The sequence below is a fragment of the Perca fluviatilis genome, chromosome 9, assembly GCF_010015445.1.
Source record: "Perca fluviatilis chromosome 9, GENO_Pfluv_1.0, whole genome shotgun sequence".
Taxonomy (NCBI): Eukaryota; Metazoa; Chordata; class Actinopteri; order Perciformes; family Percidae; genus Perca; species Perca fluviatilis.
In genome coordinates, this window is record NC_053120.1 from 13,728,779 (window position 1) to 13,751,641 (window position 22,863).

The following is a 22,863-nucleotide window of genomic DNA, read 5'->3' on the forward strand; positions in this document are numbered from 1 at the left end:
TACAGTATGCAATGTCATGTGGATCATAAAATATAAGCAGGTTAACGGTAAGGATCAGTCTATGTGTGTTGCATAGGTATGTATGCACAATATCAAATCTGAAGCAAAAAAAGCTGGAAGTGAGACCTCACAAGGACATTGAACCAAACAATGATATGTTCATGTATAGAGTGCTTAAAAGACTGCAAGGCCTTGAAATTCTTAAAGGTCTTGGACATTGAAATATTGACTTACTTATCATTATTGCTTTTCTTCCTATTACGTCTCTCCACACTCAATACACGAGGCATCTGTTTTATTATGAAGCTACAGTAATTGTTTGTCCTCATCTATCATGCTATAACATATTAGTACAGTTACATTTATTTTACCTATTATATCTAATGTGATTTTATAAACACACGTTGCAAAAGCTGTTTAATCAATCTGCTGCAAAATTAGCTAATTTCTGTGTTTATGTTCTCAGAAAGGCACGTCTGCATCAATCTGCTGTCACTTGTAAACAGCACGGGCACCATGATACTATGATAGAAGTGTTGTTGGAGGAGGGGATGATGAGGAAGATTAAGATGTCCATCTGTTGCCGACCAGTCAGCTTGGATCAGCGTGCAGAGCGACTGATTTGGTATGATGCTTGTGCTGAAATGATTGCCAATGGGAGATGCATGTTTTTTAAATGGGAAAAACAGATAATTGCTAAGCAAATTCATCTTAAATACTTCTGGTTTTTACAGACGGTCTAACCCTGACTTTCCGAATGAAGAACTAATTTATGTAACAGAACTATCTGACTGAATAACAGAACTAACTGAATGAATCAATGATTAAGTGAGTTAACCTTCAGACTCGTTAGGTGTATTTAATCTGAAAATTAAGACCTTTAGAAAAGCAATGATTAGCTACTTTGATAACAGTAAAAACATGAAAAAACAAGATCTTTTTTTAGAGGAGACTACCAGCAAGAGAGAGTGACATTTTGCTTCCGCGCAAGGATCTACGATGTATATGCATAGCATGATTACTATATGTATTTAGGAACCACTCTTTCCCATACATGTTTATTTGAAACCTTGTGTAGCTCATGTTGCGTTGTGTCTATGGCACCCACATGAGTTATCAAATGACATGAATGTTTTTGATATTATTACTGGCTTTTTGTGACCTACTGATTGATGAAGACGTACAAGAATTGCACTTGTATAACTATTCATATGAATGTTTTTCATTTTTTATGTAATTAGAATTTCCTGGCATATATCAAAAGACATGTTAACACTTTACTAAGTCTGTCAGGTGCCCATATGAGCATTGCAACAGATCTTTCTTGCTGTTATCATTCTTCCTTTTCATACTGAAAGGAAGGAGATCCCTTTCTAATGAGCTTTGAATAAAAGAGATGGGGGGGTACAAAATCCACAGTCCTCCTTCTGTGCAAAAATATGTTCCAAAGTTGATCTGAAGCTAATATGAGACTTCAACAGTCTGTCAAATCAAGTTGACATCTTCCAAAGTTACAGTATGAGAGTAGTATGAAAATCCCCCTTTGTGTTTTCCTGAAAAAGTCTCTTTCCTTGAAAGTAAAATATTTAAATATTCCCCTACCGCTATCTGACTTTTTTTTTTTATTAAAGCCCTATCCATGTTTTACATAACTACTTGCAAAGTAGTTATCCACATTTAGCTTTCTGACTAATATCTGTGATTACTGCACAGCTCCTGCAGCGGCGGCACTGACCTCAGATCTTCTAAACCGTCCATCTCCCTCCCTCATCCCTTAATACAGCTCCATTAGTACATCCATCTCAAATGTCCTTTTAAGATCCAAACTCTTCTTCTCTCCTCTTTTCTGAGCTTTATCCTCACTTTCTGACCTTCCTCTCAATCTCTCCAAAATAAATCCCTCTTTTCATACCCACTTCACTCCATCCCACTTCTGCTTATCATCCCCCTCCCTTTCCCATTCCTTTTCTGTAGAAAAGTTTCACTCAAACAATGAAATTAAGAAATGAATCATAACTATTCAGATTTACTATCTGTATGGATTTTGCTCTCGCACCTCTCCAATACAAATCTGGTCTGCTTCTTTAAAACAAGACTGTGGAGACATCAAGTCAAGATGTCCTGCAGGGCTGCTTCAACTGTACAGCCCACCCTTTCTTTGAAGACTCATGTAATGAACAGACAGATGAATATGGCCACATCAACGGCTGTGTGACACCTGCTAAGCAAACTGTCCTTTATTCAAATGCAAAAAATGCATAGGTTTCTAAAACAAATGAGAAGGAAAACTGCTTTTTGTACAAATAAAAAGAGTTGGTGTCACAGAGAAGACATGGTGAGGAGAACTTTTAGTTATACACGATTCAATGTAAATTCCGCTGTAATAATCTCAAATGGAATAAAATGCATGATCGAGGTAATGACATAATCTCACAGGATGGTTTTACTTTGACGCAACTGCCATATAACCTGAATCGTTTTTATCTGGGAGTTGATACTCATTTTTTTTTTTTCTCTCTGAAAGATTTGTGTCTTTTCAGGTCTGCTCCTACACTTGACTTATATGTAAAGTGCTGCAGCGCTTTATTACTTATTTTACTTTTTTTGTCCCTGCTCCAGAAAACAAGGACCCTAAGCTCTAAATCACTTCAGACCAGCGGCTCTCACTTCCCTGGTGACATTTACCTTCTCACTCTTTATCTGAATATTTAGAGCCCTGCTTTAATTCATAATTGCTGTTTTTGAGTTTTCCAGCCTTATGTGTTTTCTGACACAAAGATTTTTTTGTTGGATTAAAGTTTTATTGATTACTTACAGTAAGTAGTGGACTTCTTAGAAAACAGGGGTTTAATGGTGAACCTCCTTTCAAACTTTTTTCCATGAACAGTCTCCATGCAAAAGCAGAGTAGTCTGTACAGTTAATGCAGCCCTGCCGAAATACATATTTATATTTTTTTATTAAACTGTCTGCCAGTGTCTTCTTTGTTACTACCACTGGTGGAGGCCAAAGTCAGAAATGTTACAGTTGTTACCATAGTGTCTCCTGAACCAGTTAAATGATCAGGGATTTCAGTGATTTTAGTAGGCTATGCAAAGATCTTTTTTAATTACAGATTAAATTTTTAAGACTTCAATTTGCTGCACTCAAGATTCTCTGTGCACTAACATAAATCATCTTTAGGACTACAAACCTGCTGAAACTACTTATTGTACAGATTTATGGTGCCCAAAAGAAATGCATGGCATGCCAGAGCCTCTCCAACAGACTAAATGTTTCAATGTAATGAGAGCTGGCTCTTAGCAGTTGGCTCGTTACACTGCAGCACTTTACTTGGACAGGCTTTTAAAACTTCAATGTGACAATAGCAACTTTGAGTTATCTGTCGGTATCTTTTGGAGTTTTAAAATTCATCAGTGGTGATGGCCTTGATCTGATATTTATTTGAGTTATATTTTGGCTTCATCGTCCTATTTGTGGGAGGTTTTTAATATATATATTTTTAATGTGTTTTATTGAGTATTTTTAGCCCTGGCTGCAAACCAAATTTCCCTTGGGACAATAAAGCTATAGTTGAAGTTGGGGGCTCCAGACAGATAGGCATCAGATAGAAAAGACTTTGTTTTTTTAAAGACCAACAGAGGCACGTGGAGTGAAAGAAATGACTTGGACAAGTACAACTGGGAGATGAGATCAGGCTCCTTCCAGAGAACATTTACCCTTCTCTCACACACAGGGAGGGCAGTTTTCTCCTGCCTTTTAGAAGCTAATCCTTTTATAGTTTCCTCACATTAGAGAGCTAAAGCAGTGCTTTGCAGCACTTAACCCGCCTGTGTAGAGCTGAACACCCTCAGCTACTGCTGTATGTCGAAACTGTCTTCACACACTGACAAACAAACCTTCATAATGATGCTTAAACCAAAGGGGGCATAGAAATCCCTATTCTTATGTGGCTTTATGAAAGGCAATAGGTCACTCGTTCTGTCAGCCAGTCCACCATTTTGGTCCAGGCTAAAACATTTAATGGATGTTTTGCCTTGAACAGACATGCATGGATCCCAGATGAATCCTAATGACTTTAACAATCCCCTAACCATGAAGAAAACACTCCCCACAGGCTGAGATGGTGAAGCCCAAGCAGTAATCTCAAACTGGAACTTCCCTTTATTTAATGCACACAATTAGCATAAAGCTGTACTCTATCAACTAGCTAGATCAACTAAATTACAGGCCTGTGTAATGCTAATTACGACATCAAAGTATGTAGCACTAAAATAATCAGACTTGCATAACTACTCGAGCAACACACTCAACCTCAATCCAGCTCCAGGGCCACTGACATGTTTCTGACCTTGTGCTCTGGATAGGTGCCAAGAAGAATAAATAAAAAGATGACCATGGTGAGGTGTTAATCATTGATATATATGGCCCCATCTTCTGGTAATGATGTAGTAATGCAGTAGGCCCCAACCACAGTAAATTGATCTTTCACAAATTCCAAGAAGTAGCTCGTGAGCTACCGGAAGCTCGCCAATAGGTTGACAAACTGAGACACAAAATGACCACGATATTAAAGGTTAATAGGTAGCCAACTTTTTCTTGGACCCTGATGGGACTATTTTCAGTGATGTAGCTAACTATGTGGGCTAAAAGAAGTGTAAAATAGTCATGAACCTTGACGTGAAGCTAAGATTTTTCATAAGCTTTGGGTATTGCAATTTCAGCAAACAGTAGCTTCTTTCAGCTTATGTGTGTTATGTAAATAAATGTAAGCAATGTGATGCAGGTAGTTCTTGGCCACTCACTTTCGTTATTTTAAAGTAGTCCTTAGATGAAGAAAGGTTGGAGACCCCTGACATAGATGCTTTAGGTTTTCAATCAGCCACTAATGCAGAGATCTAATCCCGATAATAGATTACTTTCCTATAGAAAAAAGATAAACTAAACTCAAAGATTTTGATGAGACTTTGATGCGGAGATAAGATTGATAAGAAGATAGGATATCTTTGAAGTCACACTATCAGTGGTGGAAGGACAGGTTTAATTTGAAGGTCACTGCCGTCACACGCTCACCGAAAATAATTTACTGTATATTCCCCAGAATTGTATTGATATCAGAACTGAGTCAATTCCTCTTCTTCCTTTTTGCAGGGACATTTCTTTTCTATCTGTACTGGATCTCAAGGACATCTGATAAAAGGAGAAATGTTTGAAACAGGTGCTGCTGGATTGATTTTGGATTATGATTGTGTGTGTGTGTGTGTGTTGGGATAAACCTCAAATAACACTTAAAAGATATAATCCATCCTGTCACTATATGTCGTTACATCCACGTTTCAGCATTTTTTTTTTTTTTTTGTCACCCCAGTGCACTACTCAATAAAAAATACTTAAGACAAAAGCTGCAAAACAATTCCCAGCAATATTGGCCTTTTAATAACAATAAAAACAGCCCAGAAACAATTCTAGGTTTAAGCAATAGCAAGCATATACTGTAGTAGGCCAATAAAAGTACAATACAATCTGTAAATACATTTATAACTGAATATAACAACAAAATCTAGGTTGGACAGAAGATTTAATAAAAATAACTGAGGTCCACTTGTTTCTCTGTTAAGAGGCCACTCTGTAACTACAACTTTCTACTCCTGTGTTAATGCGCCCTTGTGAAGCAGGAGGCCTTGACTGCTTTGCTAATACCAAAACCGGGGTCCTCACATCAGCATCTAGCTTTATAGCGGACATGAAATTTACTAACCTGCATGAGACTCTGTTTTCAACCAAAATAGATGGATTCAAATGTAAAGTCAAACAATGGCTTTCAGCTGAAAAGGCAGAACAATACAAATGCAATCATATGGATGTGATCACAGCAAAACAAAATAAGCAGGAAATAATGTGGTGGAAAAACTGGAATTTTAATCAGAAATTATTGAAAGTAAGGTTCCAAAATCTGATACTTCAAACAAATATCTGCCTTAAAATATAGTCCCTGTTTCAAGCCTCAGCCAAAATGTGCCATTAACCTGTACGGTGTTACGTCTCCACCCTGTGAGGCAGCCAGGAAGAATATGTGATCAGTACATTCAGTTGGTATTCTAGACTCTTCAATGGATAGGCCTCTAACTGTGCAAATATCAGTAGTCCAAGAGAACAAAACCAACTCAAACCTTCAAGTTTTAAGTGAATGGTTGGTCCACTGAATCAAAAAATCCTAACTTTATTAAACATGTTAGAAACTGCAATGATACTGCTGTGAAGGCCAGCATAAAATAAACAGTTAAAAATGTTATTCAGGCTAAAATGGCCATCTGGGAGGTAAGGCCACTCCATTTGGGATGCAAGGTTCGTCCCATTGGTCCAGGCTGGTCCAACGCATGTGTTCCCATTCCAATTCAGAGCTCCATTGTATCCATTTGGCCATTTGTTTGAATTTCACTGGGAAAGGTAAATGTAAAACGCAAAAACAACCTGATGGGTATGGGTCCAGTATTTCTGTGGGTCAGTAGGGGGCCACATCAGTAGTTCTTTGCAAGTAAAAATCTGCTCTGCTACGGACTGTTATTAAACTCCAAAAGTCCAAATGTGCAGCCACTCTGCTGTCAGTCAAACAGGCAGATTGGCAGTTATGGTCCCTGGAATACGGATGGCCGCGTTGTGTTAGCTTGTCAGTGACACAGGCCACGTCTCATGTAACCAGGTGAGCGGTCAGTGAGTGTAAGCGACCATTATCCATTCTCGTTCAAACGTTGAGACGACAGTCACACAGCTCCTTGTGAATTCTCTTGCGGATGCGCGGCATGTCCTCCTGTCTGAACAGCAGAGGCTGCTTCACCGAGAGACAACGGCAGTACTGACAGAAAGAAAAGACAGTGAGGGAAAGTTATCCACAATCACAGCTAAAGTTGCCATATTAAATGTGGACAATGACAGAAGCTTCTCTCAAGTGTCTTTCGTGCCCCTTGGAGACTGAGCAATGATCACATTAATGTAGAAACCTGGGGCGGGAAAGACACACTGGAGACACAGCTATATTTTATTTCTATTTCTGGGGGGGGGGAAAAAGACAGATAAAGTGAAGCGAGGGGGCAAACAGGGACAGGGGATGAGGAAAAGAAAAAAAGAAAAATAGGTGATAAATGAAGGACAAGACAGCGGTAAAGGTGGAAAAAAAAATAATGTCTCACCTCGAGGACAAAAACTCCACAGTCACTGTCGTTTTTCTGCTGAGGAATACCCTGAGGAGTCAACAAGTCACAGTGAAGCAGGGGACAAAAGATGCCACAGTTACAGCTTCTGGACTGAAATGTTTCCCTATGCATTTACTATAGTATATGTTTGACTTTGGAGTGAGACAGTAATTAAGAAAAAATTACTGGGAAAAAAAGTGTGGCAGTAACTTGTATTGTATTGTTCATGGTTCATATGGTGATCAAAAGAAACTACTGATTCAAGAAACCACAATAAGGACTACAAAAAAATTAATGTGTTTGGTCACTCACTTGCATTAATAAATAAAACTGTCAGTGACCTGAAGGTATGTTAGAATTATGTTGTCACCTTTAACAGACAATGTCCTTGTTATTGTATTTTACATTGTATTTCTGAGTCTTCTGTTAATCATAGATTAACTTGGCACTATTTTCATTTTACAGAAATCAACTGTGCTGGGCAATATAAATGTTTTCAGGACACAAGGTGAACACAGCATGTCAGTCAGGGTTCAGGGTTACCTTGATGATGGTAACCTTCCAGCCTTTCTGGAAAGCCGTCTGTTGCTTCTCTCTGGCTTCAGACTGAAGGTACTTCATAATGTTCTGACAGGAAAGCACACACACAGAGGACAGAGTTGTGCTGAAAATGGTGCAAAGGACTATCAAACATGTCAGTACTTCCACATTTCCACTGTTACAGTATTTATTGGATTTTATAAACGTTGAACAAATTTAATATTTTCAACAAAATTAAATTTCAATTCAGACTCCAGATTACTGTGTGGATTGCGCAAGCATTGAGATAGTTTTAGAAAGTGGAAGGTAAAGAGGGCTAAAATCAACACTTTAAGCAGTTCAGCGGGTGGCCACAAGGTGGGGCTATTGGTGCCATGCTTTGTTAAGCATCCGTGAGAAGAGAAGCTAAATTTAAACAGGTAAATGTATGGTTTGGTGTCAGAATTTTGTCTTTCACAAATTGGTCCACTCATTTACTATCATAGTATGCTCTGCATACTATTACAGCCTTATGATGAAAAACCTGGATTTCCAAAGAAACTGGCGCATACTGACTATCTGCTGCTACCGACATCAAAGTGAAAAAACAACTATTCATCGTGTGGCGTCTCTCGCCAGGAATTGATGGTCCTATAATTTATCAGAGCAGAGAGCAGAAAAGCTGGATTACTGATGATCTTGTTTGTTCCGCCCAGAGATTTTAAATCATTAAAAATCTGAAACAATGAGCTACTGCCCAAAGACATCAACAAGCACAGAGGCACTCACATCTGTGGTGTGTCTGAAGACGATGCCTTGGCTGTCGTAGTAACTGATGGTTTTGGTTGCCATGGTGACGGTGATGAGAGACCAATGGATTTCTAAATGGATGGGAAATAGCAGCAGCCACTTGGAGAACAGGTCAACCTAAAAGAATCCAACAAATTGACATACACGCAAATTAGATATCCAAGACAAATAATGCAGATGTCTACCAACTGTCAGATTATTTGGCAATACTTCCAAAAGTCACCATCTACAGGACAAAAAACGTCTTTTCAGCATTTCTGTTTGGCACTATATCATTTTTTGACCTACTTTACTTGCACAGCTAAACAGTAAGGTGGTTACTGAATTACTAGTCTTGCTGTGCCAGACCATCCACACGCTGCAGAGCGGAGGAGGGTCTGGCTACTCCACATAGCATTCTGGGACGGGAGAAAAACGTGCTCTGGTTTATTACCATTTTTTAAACCAATCACAATCGTCATTGGGCGGTGCTAAGGTCCGCACGGAGCCGCTGTAAAATAGTTGTGCGAGAGAAAACTCAGATTCGACACATAGGCTAGCTAGCTGTCTGATTTACCCTTCACAGATCTGAGGAGCAGTCAACCATAGTCCTCATAAATCCACCGGAGTTTAAAATTCCAACACAAAGAAAGCAGAAGGAAATGGACATACATGCATCCGGCGGTATTTCCTGTGGCACCAGAGCAATCCCGGAAGTGGAACATCAAGGATTAAAACTACTGAATTACTTAAAGGGGTGATAGAATGATTATATAGGGTATTTCACACTGTTCCTTATGGTCTCCTAATGGGGTATGTAACATTGGTTGGGCTGAAAATGGCCTGGTTATATTTTATTTGGCCCTTATGCATCCCTGTGTTTTGGCCCTATTTGTAACAAGAGCTTTTCTTCCAAATATGTTATGGTCATGAATATTTAGATGAGCTGCGGGCTGATTGGTTGAGCGACTTGCCATACGCACATATTAGAGACGCGCGCTGATTGGTTGAGCAAATCCCCAATACACATACATTAGAGAAGCGACAGAATCTCATATTCCAGACACTGCGATGTTTTATTACCAAATTCACTTCTGATACTTTTTTAAGCGAGAAATCAACTATATAAAGCTGAAATATGGGCCGTTTTACAAAATTTGATGGCTAATTGCAAATTTGGTAAGACGTGTCGGACTTTAGGAGCTCCACACAGTCTGACGAGAAAGCGGCAGCCTGCTGGGCTCCATACCCAGGGCAAAGTCACCCTTTGTGGATACTGCACTACGGGGCTCCGCGGCCAGCTGCCGGCATAACTCTAATATATTTACGGTTTGAATTTCGTCACGCCACTTTGATTTTAAGGCATTTTTATGAACGTGAGGCGTCTTTGTAGGACGAGCAGCTGCTTGCAATATGTCCCATTCATTACAATGGGGAAATACCGCAGCTAGCTAGCTACACTGTCGCCATAACTAAATTATATTTACAGTTTGAATTTCGTCACGCCACTTATATAACATCATTCCCCAATGTCTTATAAAGCTAACCGTTGTGTCCGATTTGATTTTAAGGCATTTTTATGAACGCAAGGCGTCTTTGTAGGATGAGCAGCTGCTTGCTATATGTCCCGTTCATTACAATGGGGAAATATCGCAGCTTGCTCACTTTCGCATAACTAAAGTATATTTACAGTTTGAATTTCGTCACAGCATGAATATTACAGGTTCCTCAAGGTCTTACAAAGCTTAGCTAACACTTGTCCGATTTCGGATTTCAATTGAATGTATTTTTGTGAATGTCAGAGTTAGGAGGAGGCTAGCTAGCTCTCATTGATGGACTCCATCTCACCGCGGCTCTATCAATGAGACTCGCGGACAAGAGGCGTTTATTTCCCGATTGTTTCTTTAAATAACTCAACACACATACCCATTATAAGATTAACTGGAACCCGGCGGCTGCGGTAAAAGACTGCGCGGCGAACAAGCTCGCTGACACTTGCGGTCAGGGCGTCATGTAGCAACCCAGGCAGCACCAACACCGGCACTAAACTCCGACACACAGTCGGAGAAAATTTGCAATTAGCCATCCATTTTCGTAAAGCGGCCATATTTGAGCTTTATATGGTTGATTTCGCATAAAAAAGTTTCAGAAGTGAATTTTGTAATGGAATAGCAGAGATCTGCGTGACCTAGCTAGATTCAGAAGACTACCTGATCTCTCAGGTCAGTTGTGTACCTATGTAAATGTTGGGGCGTGACTGTTCTCTTAAGGTTCCGGATTTTGAGATGCTTGCGTAAGCAACTCAGCTTTGTTGGGATTCGCCCGTTTTCAGCGGCAGTTTCAAAATATGAGATTTTCATAGTAAAGGGGTGTCAGTGGGACTTTGAGCTTCTATGTATGTCCTATTTACCCACCGAACTGTCGTTACTCAACTATGACAGGGTAAAATCGGTTCTGCATTCTATCACCCCTTTAACATATTTCACAACATACTTTTAACAGACACAAAAATGGTTGACAGTGAAATCTAGTTTCTTGCAGCAACTGGGCAATGGCTGCTGCCAAGCCCTGACTCTGAGAGGCAAATAAATTAAAAAACGAAAAATAAAATAGTGACATTAAAATTCAGCTATTAGCGATACTGTCAAAATAATAGAAAAATGGCTAAACTCCAAACTGTTCCATCTTCCTCCTTACTTTTTTAGTCCATCTCTTCACACCATCATAACCCTTGGCAACCAGCTGCTTGTGGAAAAAGCTGTTGAAAAAATGAACCTGAGAGAGAGAAATAACATTACACAGTCAAAATTCCATGCATACATTTATTAAAGTGCTCATATCATGCTTTTTGGCTTTTTCCCTTTCCTTTATTTTGTTATATATCTTTTTGTGCACGTTATAGGTTTACAAAGTAAAAAAGCCCAAAGTCCACCCCAAAGAAATTTACCATCTCCAACAGAAAACACTGTTCACAAACTGCTCCAAACAGCTCTATTGTAGTCCAGCCTTTACTTCTGTGACAAATCTCAAGAGTCTCAAACAACAATGTAATACAATTTTAGACTCCTACAGTGAGACCTTTGTATATTTCATATCCCATTCTATATCATTACAAATTAGCATTTTAAGTGTACGAACACACCATCACTTACCTTGTGTTGTGTGGCCTCCATGATGAGTTCTCCATACATGTTGATAATCTAAACAGCCAAAGAGAACAGTTTCAATGTAAGACTGTCCAACATCACTAAAACTAAACTAAGAAATCTTTTCATTATTGATTCAACCTTTGAAGTGATTTTTGTGTCAGAAGGCCAGACAGTGTAGGAAGAAGTGAGATAGTTGCAAGAATGCTTTTCTGTAGCTGTACAACCCTCAATCTGTCTTTACCTGGTCATTAAGCCAGTTCTGTTCCTCCAGCGTACTAAGGTCCTCCAGACCCAGGGTGTGTTTGTTATACGACACCATGAAGCCCGCAATAGGAGCAGAGGCTAGTCCCGCCCTATACCGATTTATCTCTCTTTTGATGTCCAGTCCCCTAAAAGAAAAACAAGAGGAGAAATGCAGTAGAATTTTTATACTAACATCTGAATTGTTTATTATACCTTTAAGGACATTTAAAGGAATATGACAAGCTCAGAGACGGAAAGAGATGCCACAAGTGTGTGTGTGCATGGACTAACCTATTGCTGAGGTCAGAGTTGCCTTTCTTCTTTAGGTATTCCAGGACATCAGTCTCACTGAGAGGAGTGAAACTGCCGTACTTCATGTAGAAGCTCTCCAGAAACTCTGAAAGAGAGGATACGTATATGATCGGTAAGCTAAATAACAAACGGAAGATGTTCGGAAGATGAGCAGTTTTGTTTTCTCTGGTGTTAAAACCCAAATTCACAAAACAGATTCTGAATCCAATGCTGACAACCACAGAACCGTCTGTTCAGGTCTGTGTGCTAATGCATTCAAGCAGTTACATTTCTGTGGAATTAACTCAAGTAACATACTCACTGCTGATATTTGCACAACCTTTGCCACTTGTCACTGAACCAGTTTTTGCTTGCAGTTTTTCATTTGCAAACATTAGTTATGCCAACAACATGCTGCCCCGCAACAAAAAGACAAAACTTTATTCCAAGAGGACAGAACTGCGTGTTGTCTCTTGTAAAAGAGAAAAATGCAATTCCCATTTCTGATCCATGAAACGTGCAGATGACCGATTTGTTCATGCCCATGTGAAAACCTTGGTGAATCAGAGTTAAATTAAGTCTGTCCTGAAGGCAAAAATATCTCTTGGCTTTCTGGACTGTTTTTAGTATTATTCTTGATAACCAAGTCACAACAATAAATGAAAAGATCAGCTTCAAAAATTGTCTTGACTACCAATCATTTTAGGTCTTACCCAGAATATTCAGATCTTATTTTCAAAATAAGAAAATATTCCATAAAAGTTCTGTGTTTAAATGTTTCATGAAAAAAAGCCACATTTTATGAACGTCATATGACAGAAAAAGTGCTATCCTCAGCACTTACTTCTTCCAGTCTGTGTGTAACAAGATCAATGATTTACATTGCTTCATTTCGAAAAATGTAATGCATCTTACCGTGGATCATATCAGTAAGCTGCTCCAGGGTTTCTTTATTCTGTTGCTCTCCATCCATCTCTTGTCCGTTTGTTACTTCTGACTGTTCTTTGCCCCGAACTTCTTCCATCCCCTCCCTCTCCCAGGTTCCAGGCTGACAGTACAGCCCGTGGTCTCTTAATGCCCAGCTGTGCTGCATTCTGCACACTGTGATATAGCCTTGGAATGGAGGAGCAACCATAGCTGGATGAGAAGTTTCCACCTCCATAAGTGTGGAGCAGTGGTTGTCATTTCTTGGTGTGGGGACATTTCCGTTGGACAGAGTTACTGGTACAGACAATGAGTCTGTTCTGTCAGGAGTCTTGTCCACCTGCATCCCAGAGTCCAGGTCCTGGGGAGATCCTGACCTTGAAGCAGGACCCAACTGCTGCGAAACAGAAATTAGTCCATTTTTCATTTCACACTTGACCATGTTACCCTCCTTCGCCTCCTCTTCAGGCTCAGTGTCACTTAGGTTTACCGTGCCTCCATTTACTAATGGAGACTTAACTGAGCTGGGGTCAGTCTGCTCTCCATGGTCCAGTTTTGCATCTTTGTTTTGCCCTGGCCTCTGCACAAACACTAATGGAGCTAGGGCATCAATTTTAGAACTGATGACAACACCACCTAAACATCCCCTTTTTATTTCAACTTCTACTTCCGTTTTAGATGCAGACATAGCTCCCACCACTCCCACCTTCCCCCTCCCTCTAACTACTGGTGCTGCCCTGCCTGCCATTCCCGACAATACCTTCTCCACAGTCCTGCTATCTCCACCTCCTCTCCCCCCTGACCCTTCTATCAACATGTCTTCCTTTTTTGGCGCATTCCTTTTCTCTGGAGCAACATAGCTCGTTATTGGTCCATCCTGCAGGGAGACTGTGACAGGGGGAGCAACAGGTGTTTGTGACTTAGTAGCAGCCACTACTTCAGTCCTTTGCACCTTCTCAAATCTGTCACCTTCATCTTCGGCTTCCTCTACCATCTCCTTGGTCAAATCAAAACATTTAAAACCTGTCAGCTGGCCATCCACTTTCCTTTTTGGGGTGTCCCTAAGGTCCTTGCCGGCCCCCCTCCCTCTCCCTCTTCCTCTTCCCTTCCCTCTGCCCAAGGTTCGGGCATTGTGTCCTTTACTGTTGGGGCCACAGCAGTCACATGCCTTAGGAGTCCTCTTTCTGCCTGATGTACGGCCATTGAGTAGTGGGTTCTGAGTGGTGCTAGGTGTCTGTGGAGAGGACCAGGCTGATGCTGGGCTTGAGTTAGTAGTAAGTGCTTTTGCTGGGGTTACAACAGGGGGATCTGGTTCAGCAGGAGTTGAAGTAAAGGGCTGGGTCAAGTCTGAGTTGGAGGCAAGGTTTGGGGTGAGGAGATTGGTTTGTGTTAGGTCCTGATCTGTAGTATCTCCAGAGGGAGGCACTAGAGGTGGAGCTGCTTTAGCAGCAACAGTTAAATGAGGTGATGCTGATGGTGTTGTTTTCACTGGGGATGCAGCGCTGCTGTGAACCATGACGTCCTCCTTTGGCTCATCAACCCCATCCCCAACACATCCCTCCCCACACTCCTGTCCTTTCCTTCCCTTTGGTCGGGTGGATTTCAGGTGCTGTGGTTTGTTCCTTCCTTGGTTGTTAGCCTGACGCTTCCCTTCAGGAATTCTTCAGTAAAGTGTTTTTCGTGTGTAGAAAAAAAGTTGTTCCCACCGTAGAGCTCATTGACTAGACAGCAGATTAGAACATGGCAGATATCAAGTGTTCCTCAGTGATGTGGATGGAATAGTAACACCACCATGGTCTCCTAATTAGAGCAAGTGGAAATTTAGAGGAAGAAACAGGGAGAGAGAATCGAAGCCAATGAAAGATATGTTAGCAAGCTCCTCAAATAAATGAATTGTGGTTTAAATGTGACAATCATGGCTCATTATTTAAAATAAAATAAAAACAATCTTTTCCATATTCAGCAGGAAACCATATTCATTTAACATTACTGTTTGAGACAATTGCAAAACTGAAGGAGCAACTACAGTGATGTTTTCGTGAATTAACAGGTGGATTACTGTTCAGATACAGTATGTGGTTAATTTGTTTGAGCTTGCAACTAACTGCGCAAAAGATATCCCGACTACACAACAAGCAGTCAACTGACATTTTGTGCATTTAGTAACGTTACTTTCACATTTTTAAAAAGGGGTGTTATTTCGTTCGGAAGCGAAACTCGTTGTTAGCTGAGGTTAGCAACATAGCAGCGACAATTGTTGAGCTGAAAATAATCAGTATATGCAGATAAAATAGCCATTAGCAGCTTTGCTTGTCGTCTCTAACGTATTTTCCAGCGTATGGTAAAATTCCGAAAATCAATTAGCTAAGTTATTATGTTTAATAAAAACAAACGTTACGTTAGCTCAGGTGATGTTAGTGACATTGGGCACCAGGCTGCTGGCGCATGCACACACAAAATTTAAGAATATAACGTGCCATCCGATAATTTAACTAGTTCAAGGTACCGTAATCGCATTTTACAAAGTTTTGCATAAGTTAGTCATTCCCTGAAGGCTAGCTAAGCTAAGTTAGCTAGCTGCAGCCAAAACACAGGCGAAACCACAAAGCAGCGTATACACACATTTCCTCCATTTTCATTAGGAAGCTGGAGGCGTCTAAAGACAGAAGAGGAGCTGCGAATCTGTATCTGACGTGATGTAGAATATAAGCCAAAAGCATGACAAAAAGAGGGGACAAAGTAATCATTATACAGTACCTTGTCTATGAAATAACAGTTTCGTCTGACCACGATTTGAATAAACAATTCAAGCTGTCGTCGCTTATTGATTGCGTCACGGCGTCGGTCTCAGCGTCCGAATAGGTCCGAATGCTTTCGATGATCTCCAGAAGTAACATTCAAATTCTTTCTTCTTGTACTTGAACGGCGTATCGCTGCCCTCTACTGTTTGTTATAATATGTCTTTTTTAACAGTTATTTATACTTTGTTATATAATCCAATAACCTTCAAATTCCGCTTCATGTCTTTCCTTTTAATCTTCTTACTTCGACTATTTAGCCATAAAATATCGCAGCCGTTTTGAATTTTAAAAGAGACGACAAGAACATCTACAACAATATACTTCCTGTTTAAATTGTAAATACATGTAAATGAGTCTGTGTTGCCATAGCAAAAAAAGGAAAACAGTGGGACAAGGAAAACAATGGCAAAATATTATTTTAAATATAATGCTAAATGTGATACAAACTGTTATCATAATTTCTAACCACCAGATCACTGACACAAAACACAATGTATCTTGATAATCTTTAATTACAAAACACTAAAACAGGAAAACAATAAATAAAACTAAAGGTAAAAAAGTAAAGGAATTAAGTACATAATTATCAACAGTAAAATGTCATAGAGGTTGCATAGAGAGAATTAACATTATAAATAGGTCTACTGGTTGCTTGACACCAGCAATTTCCCACCTTTTCAAAGTAATGCCATGACTTTTGTTAACAAAGAAATCTACTACAGGTATATATTTACTGTGTAAAAATGACACATATTATTGTTTAGTAAAAGGGGTGTACCGTGTGGAGGATGGACTGATAAAGTGAGACTAGGTGTACCATAATCCAAAGTAATGCTGCACAAGGCACAAATATGTCAAACAAGCAAATTCAGACCAATTTGAGTGAAGAATTAGCTTTTTTTTTTAAAACATATGAATAAAATATTAAAATATATTTGAGCTCAAGGCTTTAGCTCACCAACTCAGACCCACTGGCTTCAAAAATAATGTAGCAGATTATGCATTAAAATAAAATCAGTCAGTCTGTTGCTATACATTTCTATTTGTACACAAGGTCAGTGCTATATCATTCTCTACTTGCATGATCAAAAACAACAGGCATTATAAGTCTCTTTACAAGTGTCATTTGGCTCAAGTGATGTGAGATGCTTAGAGATGACCTGATTAGTCCCATCTAAACACCAAACATGTACAGATGCAGCCATGCAAGGAGTCTGACTTTTCACATACATGTCCTGCATTGCTGCAGCGCAGTGGCACTAATGCCAAGTGGAGTCATTTGGAAAATGCTTTTAATACAAAAATAGAAAAAAATATGGTTAAAGGATACGCGTTTCTACACTAACTGTAAATACATAGTGCTTTTTTAAACTGGCACCATGTACAGGTACAGTTTTTTTTTACAATTTGTACAAACAATATTGACTTAGGCCTTAACCTTTAGAACAGCTGCCAGATTTATGATTGAATAGATGAATGATTGTTTTTTGTTTTCTATTTAAAGCGAGCTCACATCCTTCATGATGTTTGAAAAGTGAAAAGGGGCGGGGGGGGGGGCAGTCAGAGTAGGAAATACCGTTTATATATGACAGTGATCTACTTTACACAGAGAAACATTCTTTATTTTACAGCTTTTTTCATGTTTTCTGCACTGTAATGAAAGCAATTGTGGAAGACAATGGAGAAGTGGATGTAGCTGTAGATGACCGTTATGCAGCAGACAGTGACAGCTGTGGGGTTTGTGCCTAGAAGAGATGATTGGTAGGATTAAAATGTATGCTATTTTATCACGTACAGGGCTAAAAAGTGTGTCTGTAGCTACACAAAAAAGCAGTGTCTTGCTGAGAAAACACAATTACCTATCAAAGTGTGGTGTTGATAGCTGGAGTTTGTATGGTCTTGGTGATCGCGGTGCCGTTGCTGCCCCCTGCTGTTAGCACCTGGAGCTGCAGCTGGTAAACACTGTCAGCCTGAAGACCATGAACTGACACCGACCGTTGAGACTGTGGATGGTGAAGCAGGGTACTAGTTCACAGACACACATGTACACTATTCTTGCTTGGCAATAACAAAAATAGAGAATCCTCCATTGTACAATATGTAAATGCTGTGTCATTATGAAATTAATCTTTTATTTGTTAACCTTTTTATTCTTTGAATGTTGAATGTCTGACTCATCATCCAAACTGAAAAGGCCCCCACACACACACACACACACACACACACACACACACACACACAATGTAGACCTCTTTTCGTGTCTCACCGGTGCAATTGTCTGTGTCTGGGAGATAAGTGTGTCTTCCTGCCCTTCTGTTGCAGTGGTAACATCTGATTGCAGCGTCCAGGTGAATTGGAACCCCTCCACAGCTGCTGGGTCCAGTGCATGATGGGACATCCTCCAGCGGAGCGTCGTGAGCAGGGTGCCATTGACTTGCTGAAAGTCTGCAGTTAGTCGTTCTGGACGCAGTACCACCTTTTTGCCTGACAGGAGGCGCTCTGACACCAATAAAGGACACAAACAGTTTCTCATTTATGAAAGAACACTTTCAAATTATTTCTTAGTAGGTTTACTATGACAATTTGTATGCTAAAATGTCAATACCAATAATCAAAGTTTGTTCATAATAGCAATTATTTGGAGTGCATTTCAACTACCGTGTGCATATAAAAAAAAGGTTTTTGGCTACTGAAACTACTGGAATATTGTGATACTAGTGCAGTGCCCGTTGAAAATGTGCCTGTTTGGAACGGGCCGATTGCTTGGCCTGTGGTATTGCTGCTCGTAGAATGGACCTTTTTCACAGCAGTCATAGTAGGAAAAGCACAGCTGAAATTGATAACCTTAACGATGGCTCAATTCCATCAAGTGTCCCAGGAAGCTATTTCAGTGAGTCAGCATGCACAATACCAGGGCCTCTCCTAAGTGGAATGCAGCCAGCATTAATGGTATTAATACTATGACATGTCAACATGTCTGCTGTGAAAAAGGTCTATTCTTCAAAACCAAATTGTACCCCAAAATGACTTACAGAAGGACCCCAAACCACTTAATGTGCAACTCCACTGTATACCTCACTACTGATTTACAGTGTAGGCTACTTCTACATCAGAGGAAGACATTGTACTACTATATTTACCTGACAGAATCAGAATGTAATCACAAAATATCACAATGACAATGTGGAGTAATAAGACATTAGACTCATGGCAATGTGTTACCCACCTTGCCTGTTATGAGAGCTAATCAGCACATATATGTGTTCATCAACCACCAGAACCGGACCGTTTGTGTGTGTGGGCACACACACAGAGATAGAGAGAGAGAGAGAGAGAGGAGAGAGAGAGAGAGAGAGACAGAGAGAGACAGAGAGAGAGACAGAGATACACAGAGAGAGAGACACAGAGAGAGAGACAGAGAGAGAGAGCGACAGAGAGAGAGAGAGAGTGAGAGAGACGTTGTCTCGTGTCGTTTGATCGTTAACGTAGTGCTACTTTGCACATGTTTGTGGGCCTGAGGTGTATGTCACATTTTAGCTGCCAAAGCTCTGCTGCTCTTTATCTGTCTCTGGTCCTGCTCACTGCTCACTCAGTGTGCTTCTTTTACCGATGATATCTTTTGCGTTTGTTATCCAAACAACATCAAACTTGGCACTGCATTTACTCATGCCCATAGCAAGACACCTGTGAAGTTTTAAATCCAGCGGACTAATGGTTCGAGAGATATGCGCTTAACACACACACACACACACACACACACACACAGACAGACGTTCCTGCAATTTATAGATAGATATAGTGTTTCAATGAGTGCAAGATTGTACTTAGTGTTTGTAGTATGTTTTGTGGTTAATGTTCCCAAAAGAAGACAAGAAAACCACTTTCAAGAACTACTTTTTAAATATAGGCATTTAGGGGTTACAGGATTAATGAAGATTAATGTAACACTGCTTTAATGCTGTGCGTGCGTGCATGTGTGTGTGTGTGTGTGTGTGTGTGTGTGTGTGTCTTTAGTTACTCTTACCCTCAGTGTTGCATGGCAAAGCTTTGCCTCCTCTGACCCTGATAGAGGAGCAAGTCGGGGTTGTAACCCAGGCAACAGCCTCTGACCCCAGGTTAGTGTTCATTGCCACGGCGACCCGGTACTTACAGGCGAACAGCAGGCCTGTGATGGTGTGATGGGTGCCCTGGAGAGAGAAAATCAAGTCAAATTAGGGATAAAAAGAGTTTAAACTGAACACAGCTGGTTGTTAAGACTGACATATTACAGGGTTCCTTAAAATATACACATTACCCCTATTCTCATATAAGCAACTTGTTAGCTCCATGTTAAAATAAACACCACAGTTTGAAGTGGCACTTGGCAGCGTTGCAGGTTGGCAGCTTCAAATGGTGAGAAATGGCAGAACTATTTAAGAAAGGCTGAACTTCAATGAACAGCAATCATGCTCTTTGATATCAGCAAATTGCACACAGCACTTTGATATTTATCAACCCACTGGGTCAATGATCATTTTAGACGAGAGGCTAACACTGGGACAACAGCGGGTAAAGAAGATCTAATGTTGGCAAGTCCAGTTTTCTCTTGATGAAGTGCTATGGGCAGATATCAAGTGTACTACATATACTCAATACCAGTTCATCTTTTGACATGCTCCTCTCTATTACAGCTTTACTTTTACTTTTATAGCTGCAATCGAAGGTGTTTTAAATGCAGATTTAAAGTAGATTTTGTTTTGGCAAACCTACTGTAGAGAATATAAACCAGAGTGCTCAGGTGGCACAGTGGCATACTGATGTCTGATTTTGCGGTTTCATAATATTTTTAGTGTACTGTCATGTGCTTTTCATTTCATGTTCTTTGGCCTTTTGCAGTTGGACTACTGTATTGCTCTACAAGTGCCTAATACTGTAAACAGACATTTAATATTGTATTTCTTGCACTACTTGCAGTGTACAAGATATTCACTGTACAAGTTGTGATATACTTTTTGTTTTCATTTTAAAATGTGTTTACTGTATGAAATAAACTTTTTTTTTTCTGTAACATGCCCTGGACATTGTGTTCTTGAATTTGTGAGTTAATGTCTAACGAATGCTCTGTAGTGTTTAGTTACTGTAATGACTGGCTGTGTTTATGATCTGAAAGCATTGTTTGATTTTGCCAGCAGAGTCAGGTGTTTTGTGAATATAGTTTGAGAATTTGGTTTACAGTTTTGAGAAAATGAGTGAGGGTTTCAAGAAATGTGTCATAGCAATCGAGAAAAACTGTAATAGTAGTCATTGCTGAGATGGTTCTGCAAATCACTTTTCTAGAGATCATTCTCAGTCAAACCCCTTCTTGTCATTCTTTTATATTTCAATAAAGCAATATCCACCAGGGATTTGACAGCATTATGGTAAAAGTGATGTTAGGCAGACATATAACGAGATGATGGCAGAGAGACAAAACAATAGATGTGACATTATGTCATAACTAATTGGATAATTGCCGCCATGTAAGTGTCAGCAACTATACTGTATTGTCAGTTATGCAGCACATATTGCTTTACCAAAAGGACCAAAGAGACCAGGGAGGCTGGCATTACTTTCCACACGTTAGTATAGAGCAGATGAAAGATTTCTTATTTACATATAGGTCAACTAAAACTACTAAAAATGGTCAGTGAACTGCGTAACTTAACCGTTAGCTACCAACAGACCAGCTGAGTTCCAAGTCAAAGTTATGGCTGCTAGTTCTCAAAAGCTTGTTTCAAGCTGTTTATATCTATGGCTCTCATCCTCTGTCTTTGTGTAACTTTGTCTCTCTGCCATCATCTCGCTCTATCTCTGCCTAACATCACTTTTACTATAACTCTGTCAAATTGGATCTCTGATACACACATACACACAAAAAGACACAAGAACAATGCTCACATAAAACCAAGATATCTATACACAATTTCACAAACACAGAGACACGTAAAACTCGGCCAGGGAAGTTATACTGTACCTGCACAGTTGTTGTTCTCTCTGTGCTTGTAACATTAGTACTGCAAGTATGTGGACGCCACCGCAAAATGTATGGACCAGGGTGTCTCTGCCTGCCTGTAAAGCAAAAGAGAGGCAACAAGACAGACATTACAAGTGGGCATGTGTTTGTGTTTGTCTTGTATACATTTGTCATGAATTAGACTGTTTGAAAACTAAGAAAAAAATGTGTTGGAAAAATCTGGATTCTGATTTGTAAGGTGTGGATTCATTTTTAGTAACCGGACAGTATAACTGGAAACCTTTGATGCAGGTTTTTTGCCTACAGTTCTAAATGAATGTGCAATTATTAAAATGTTGGTAAAGACTGCAACAAAAAAAGTTTTTTTGCATCTATTTTTTCTTTTCTATTGTTGAGTTGTTCAACTCACCATGGTGAGGCCACTTCCAGAACACCTTGACCTGCAGCTGGTCGTCATGGTAATGAGGGGCAGCAACCTCCAGGCGCAGGTTGCCAGGGGTGACAGGGTTAATGGGGGATTCAGGGTGAGGCAGAGAGGATGAGAGGGGGAGGTCAGAGGAAGAAGGGGAGGAGGAGGAGAGGGAAGGAGAGGAGGGAAGAGATGATGAGGATGAGGGAAGCTCATTGGAGAAGTCTTCACCTTTGGTGGAGGAGAGAGAAAAGTCATAAAGGTTACAATTTAAAACATTGGCTGATTTGACAGTATGTCTTCTGCAATGAGGGCAGTAAAAGGTAAAAAAAAATATTTTGAGTTTTAAGCTTGTAAATAACGAGGCAAGCCACGAAACAAACTTAAAACTTTGGATGCTGGAGTAAAGAAGCAGTTTCTTAACCACTCTACAGTAAGCATTATTTATACAGTAGCTGTTCTGCCTATAACTGGCAACATCACAAAAACACATCTTATGAATGACTTGATGTATGAAACCTGTTATATAGCACATGGAATATATAAATGTATTATATT

The 22,863-nt window shown here is 39.9% G+C and overlaps 2 protein-coding genes and 1 long non-coding RNA gene across 6 annotated transcripts in view; 1 reads left to right on the plus strand and 2 right to left on the minus strand.

The window, feature by feature from the left end:
* The window catches only part of LOC120565805, a 42,706-nt gene extending 24,412 nt beyond the window's left edge, over nt 1-18,294 (plus strand). The window contains exons 2-3 of the long non-coding RNA XR_005640289.1: nt 467-625; nt 18,227-18,294. This is a non-coding gene — a long non-coding RNA (uncharacterized LOC120565805). The remainder of the gene's footprint in view (nt 1-466; nt 626-18,226) is intronic.
* LOC120565803 (sentrin-specific protease 1-like) lies at nt 5,402-16,002 on the minus strand. 4 transcript variants are annotated; one of them, XM_039811833.1, is made up of 10 exons: nt 15,861-16,001; nt 13,095-14,903; nt 12,180-12,285; nt 11,887-12,034; nt 11,649-11,696; nt 11,194-11,271; nt 8,497-8,634; nt 7,732-7,815; nt 7,186-7,236; nt 5,402-6,851 (listed from the first exon to the last, which is right to left on the minus strand). In XM_039811833.1, exons 2-10 carry the CDS (start codon nt 14,617-14,619, stop codon nt 6,741-6,743), a joined length of 2,289 nt encoding a protein of 762 aa, XP_039667767.1. In that variant the 5' UTR covers nt 14,620-14,903; nt 15,861-16,001; the 3' UTR covers nt 5,402-6,740. The 4 variants fall into 4 exon arrangements, with proteins under 4 accessions (XP_039667767.1, XP_039667768.1, XP_039667770.1 ...); XM_039811834.1 differs by lacking the exon at nt 15,861-16,001 and adding an exon at nt 15,726-15,846; XM_039811836.1 differs by lacking the exons at nt 5,402-6,851; nt 7,186-7,236 and adding an exon at nt 8,284-8,358 and having other exon boundaries at nt 15,861-16,002.
* The window catches only part of anos1b (anosmin 1b), a 43,762-nt gene continuing 38,350 nt past the window's right edge, over nt 17,452-22,863 (minus strand). Inside the window, exons 10-15 of the mRNA XM_039811837.1 lie at nt 22,306-22,536; nt 21,897-21,991; nt 19,929-20,091; nt 18,171-18,403; nt 17,764-17,907; nt 17,452-17,649 (exon numbers count right to left, since the gene is read on the minus strand). Coding sequence (XP_039667771.1) covers nt 17,767-17,907; nt 18,171-18,403; nt 19,929-20,091; nt 21,897-21,991; nt 22,306-22,536 — 863 coding nt within the window. The 3' untranslated portion in view covers nt 17,452-17,649; nt 17,764-17,766. The remainder of the gene's footprint in view (nt 17,650-17,763; nt 17,908-18,170; nt 18,404-19,928; nt 20,092-21,896; nt 21,992-22,305; nt 22,537-22,863) is intronic.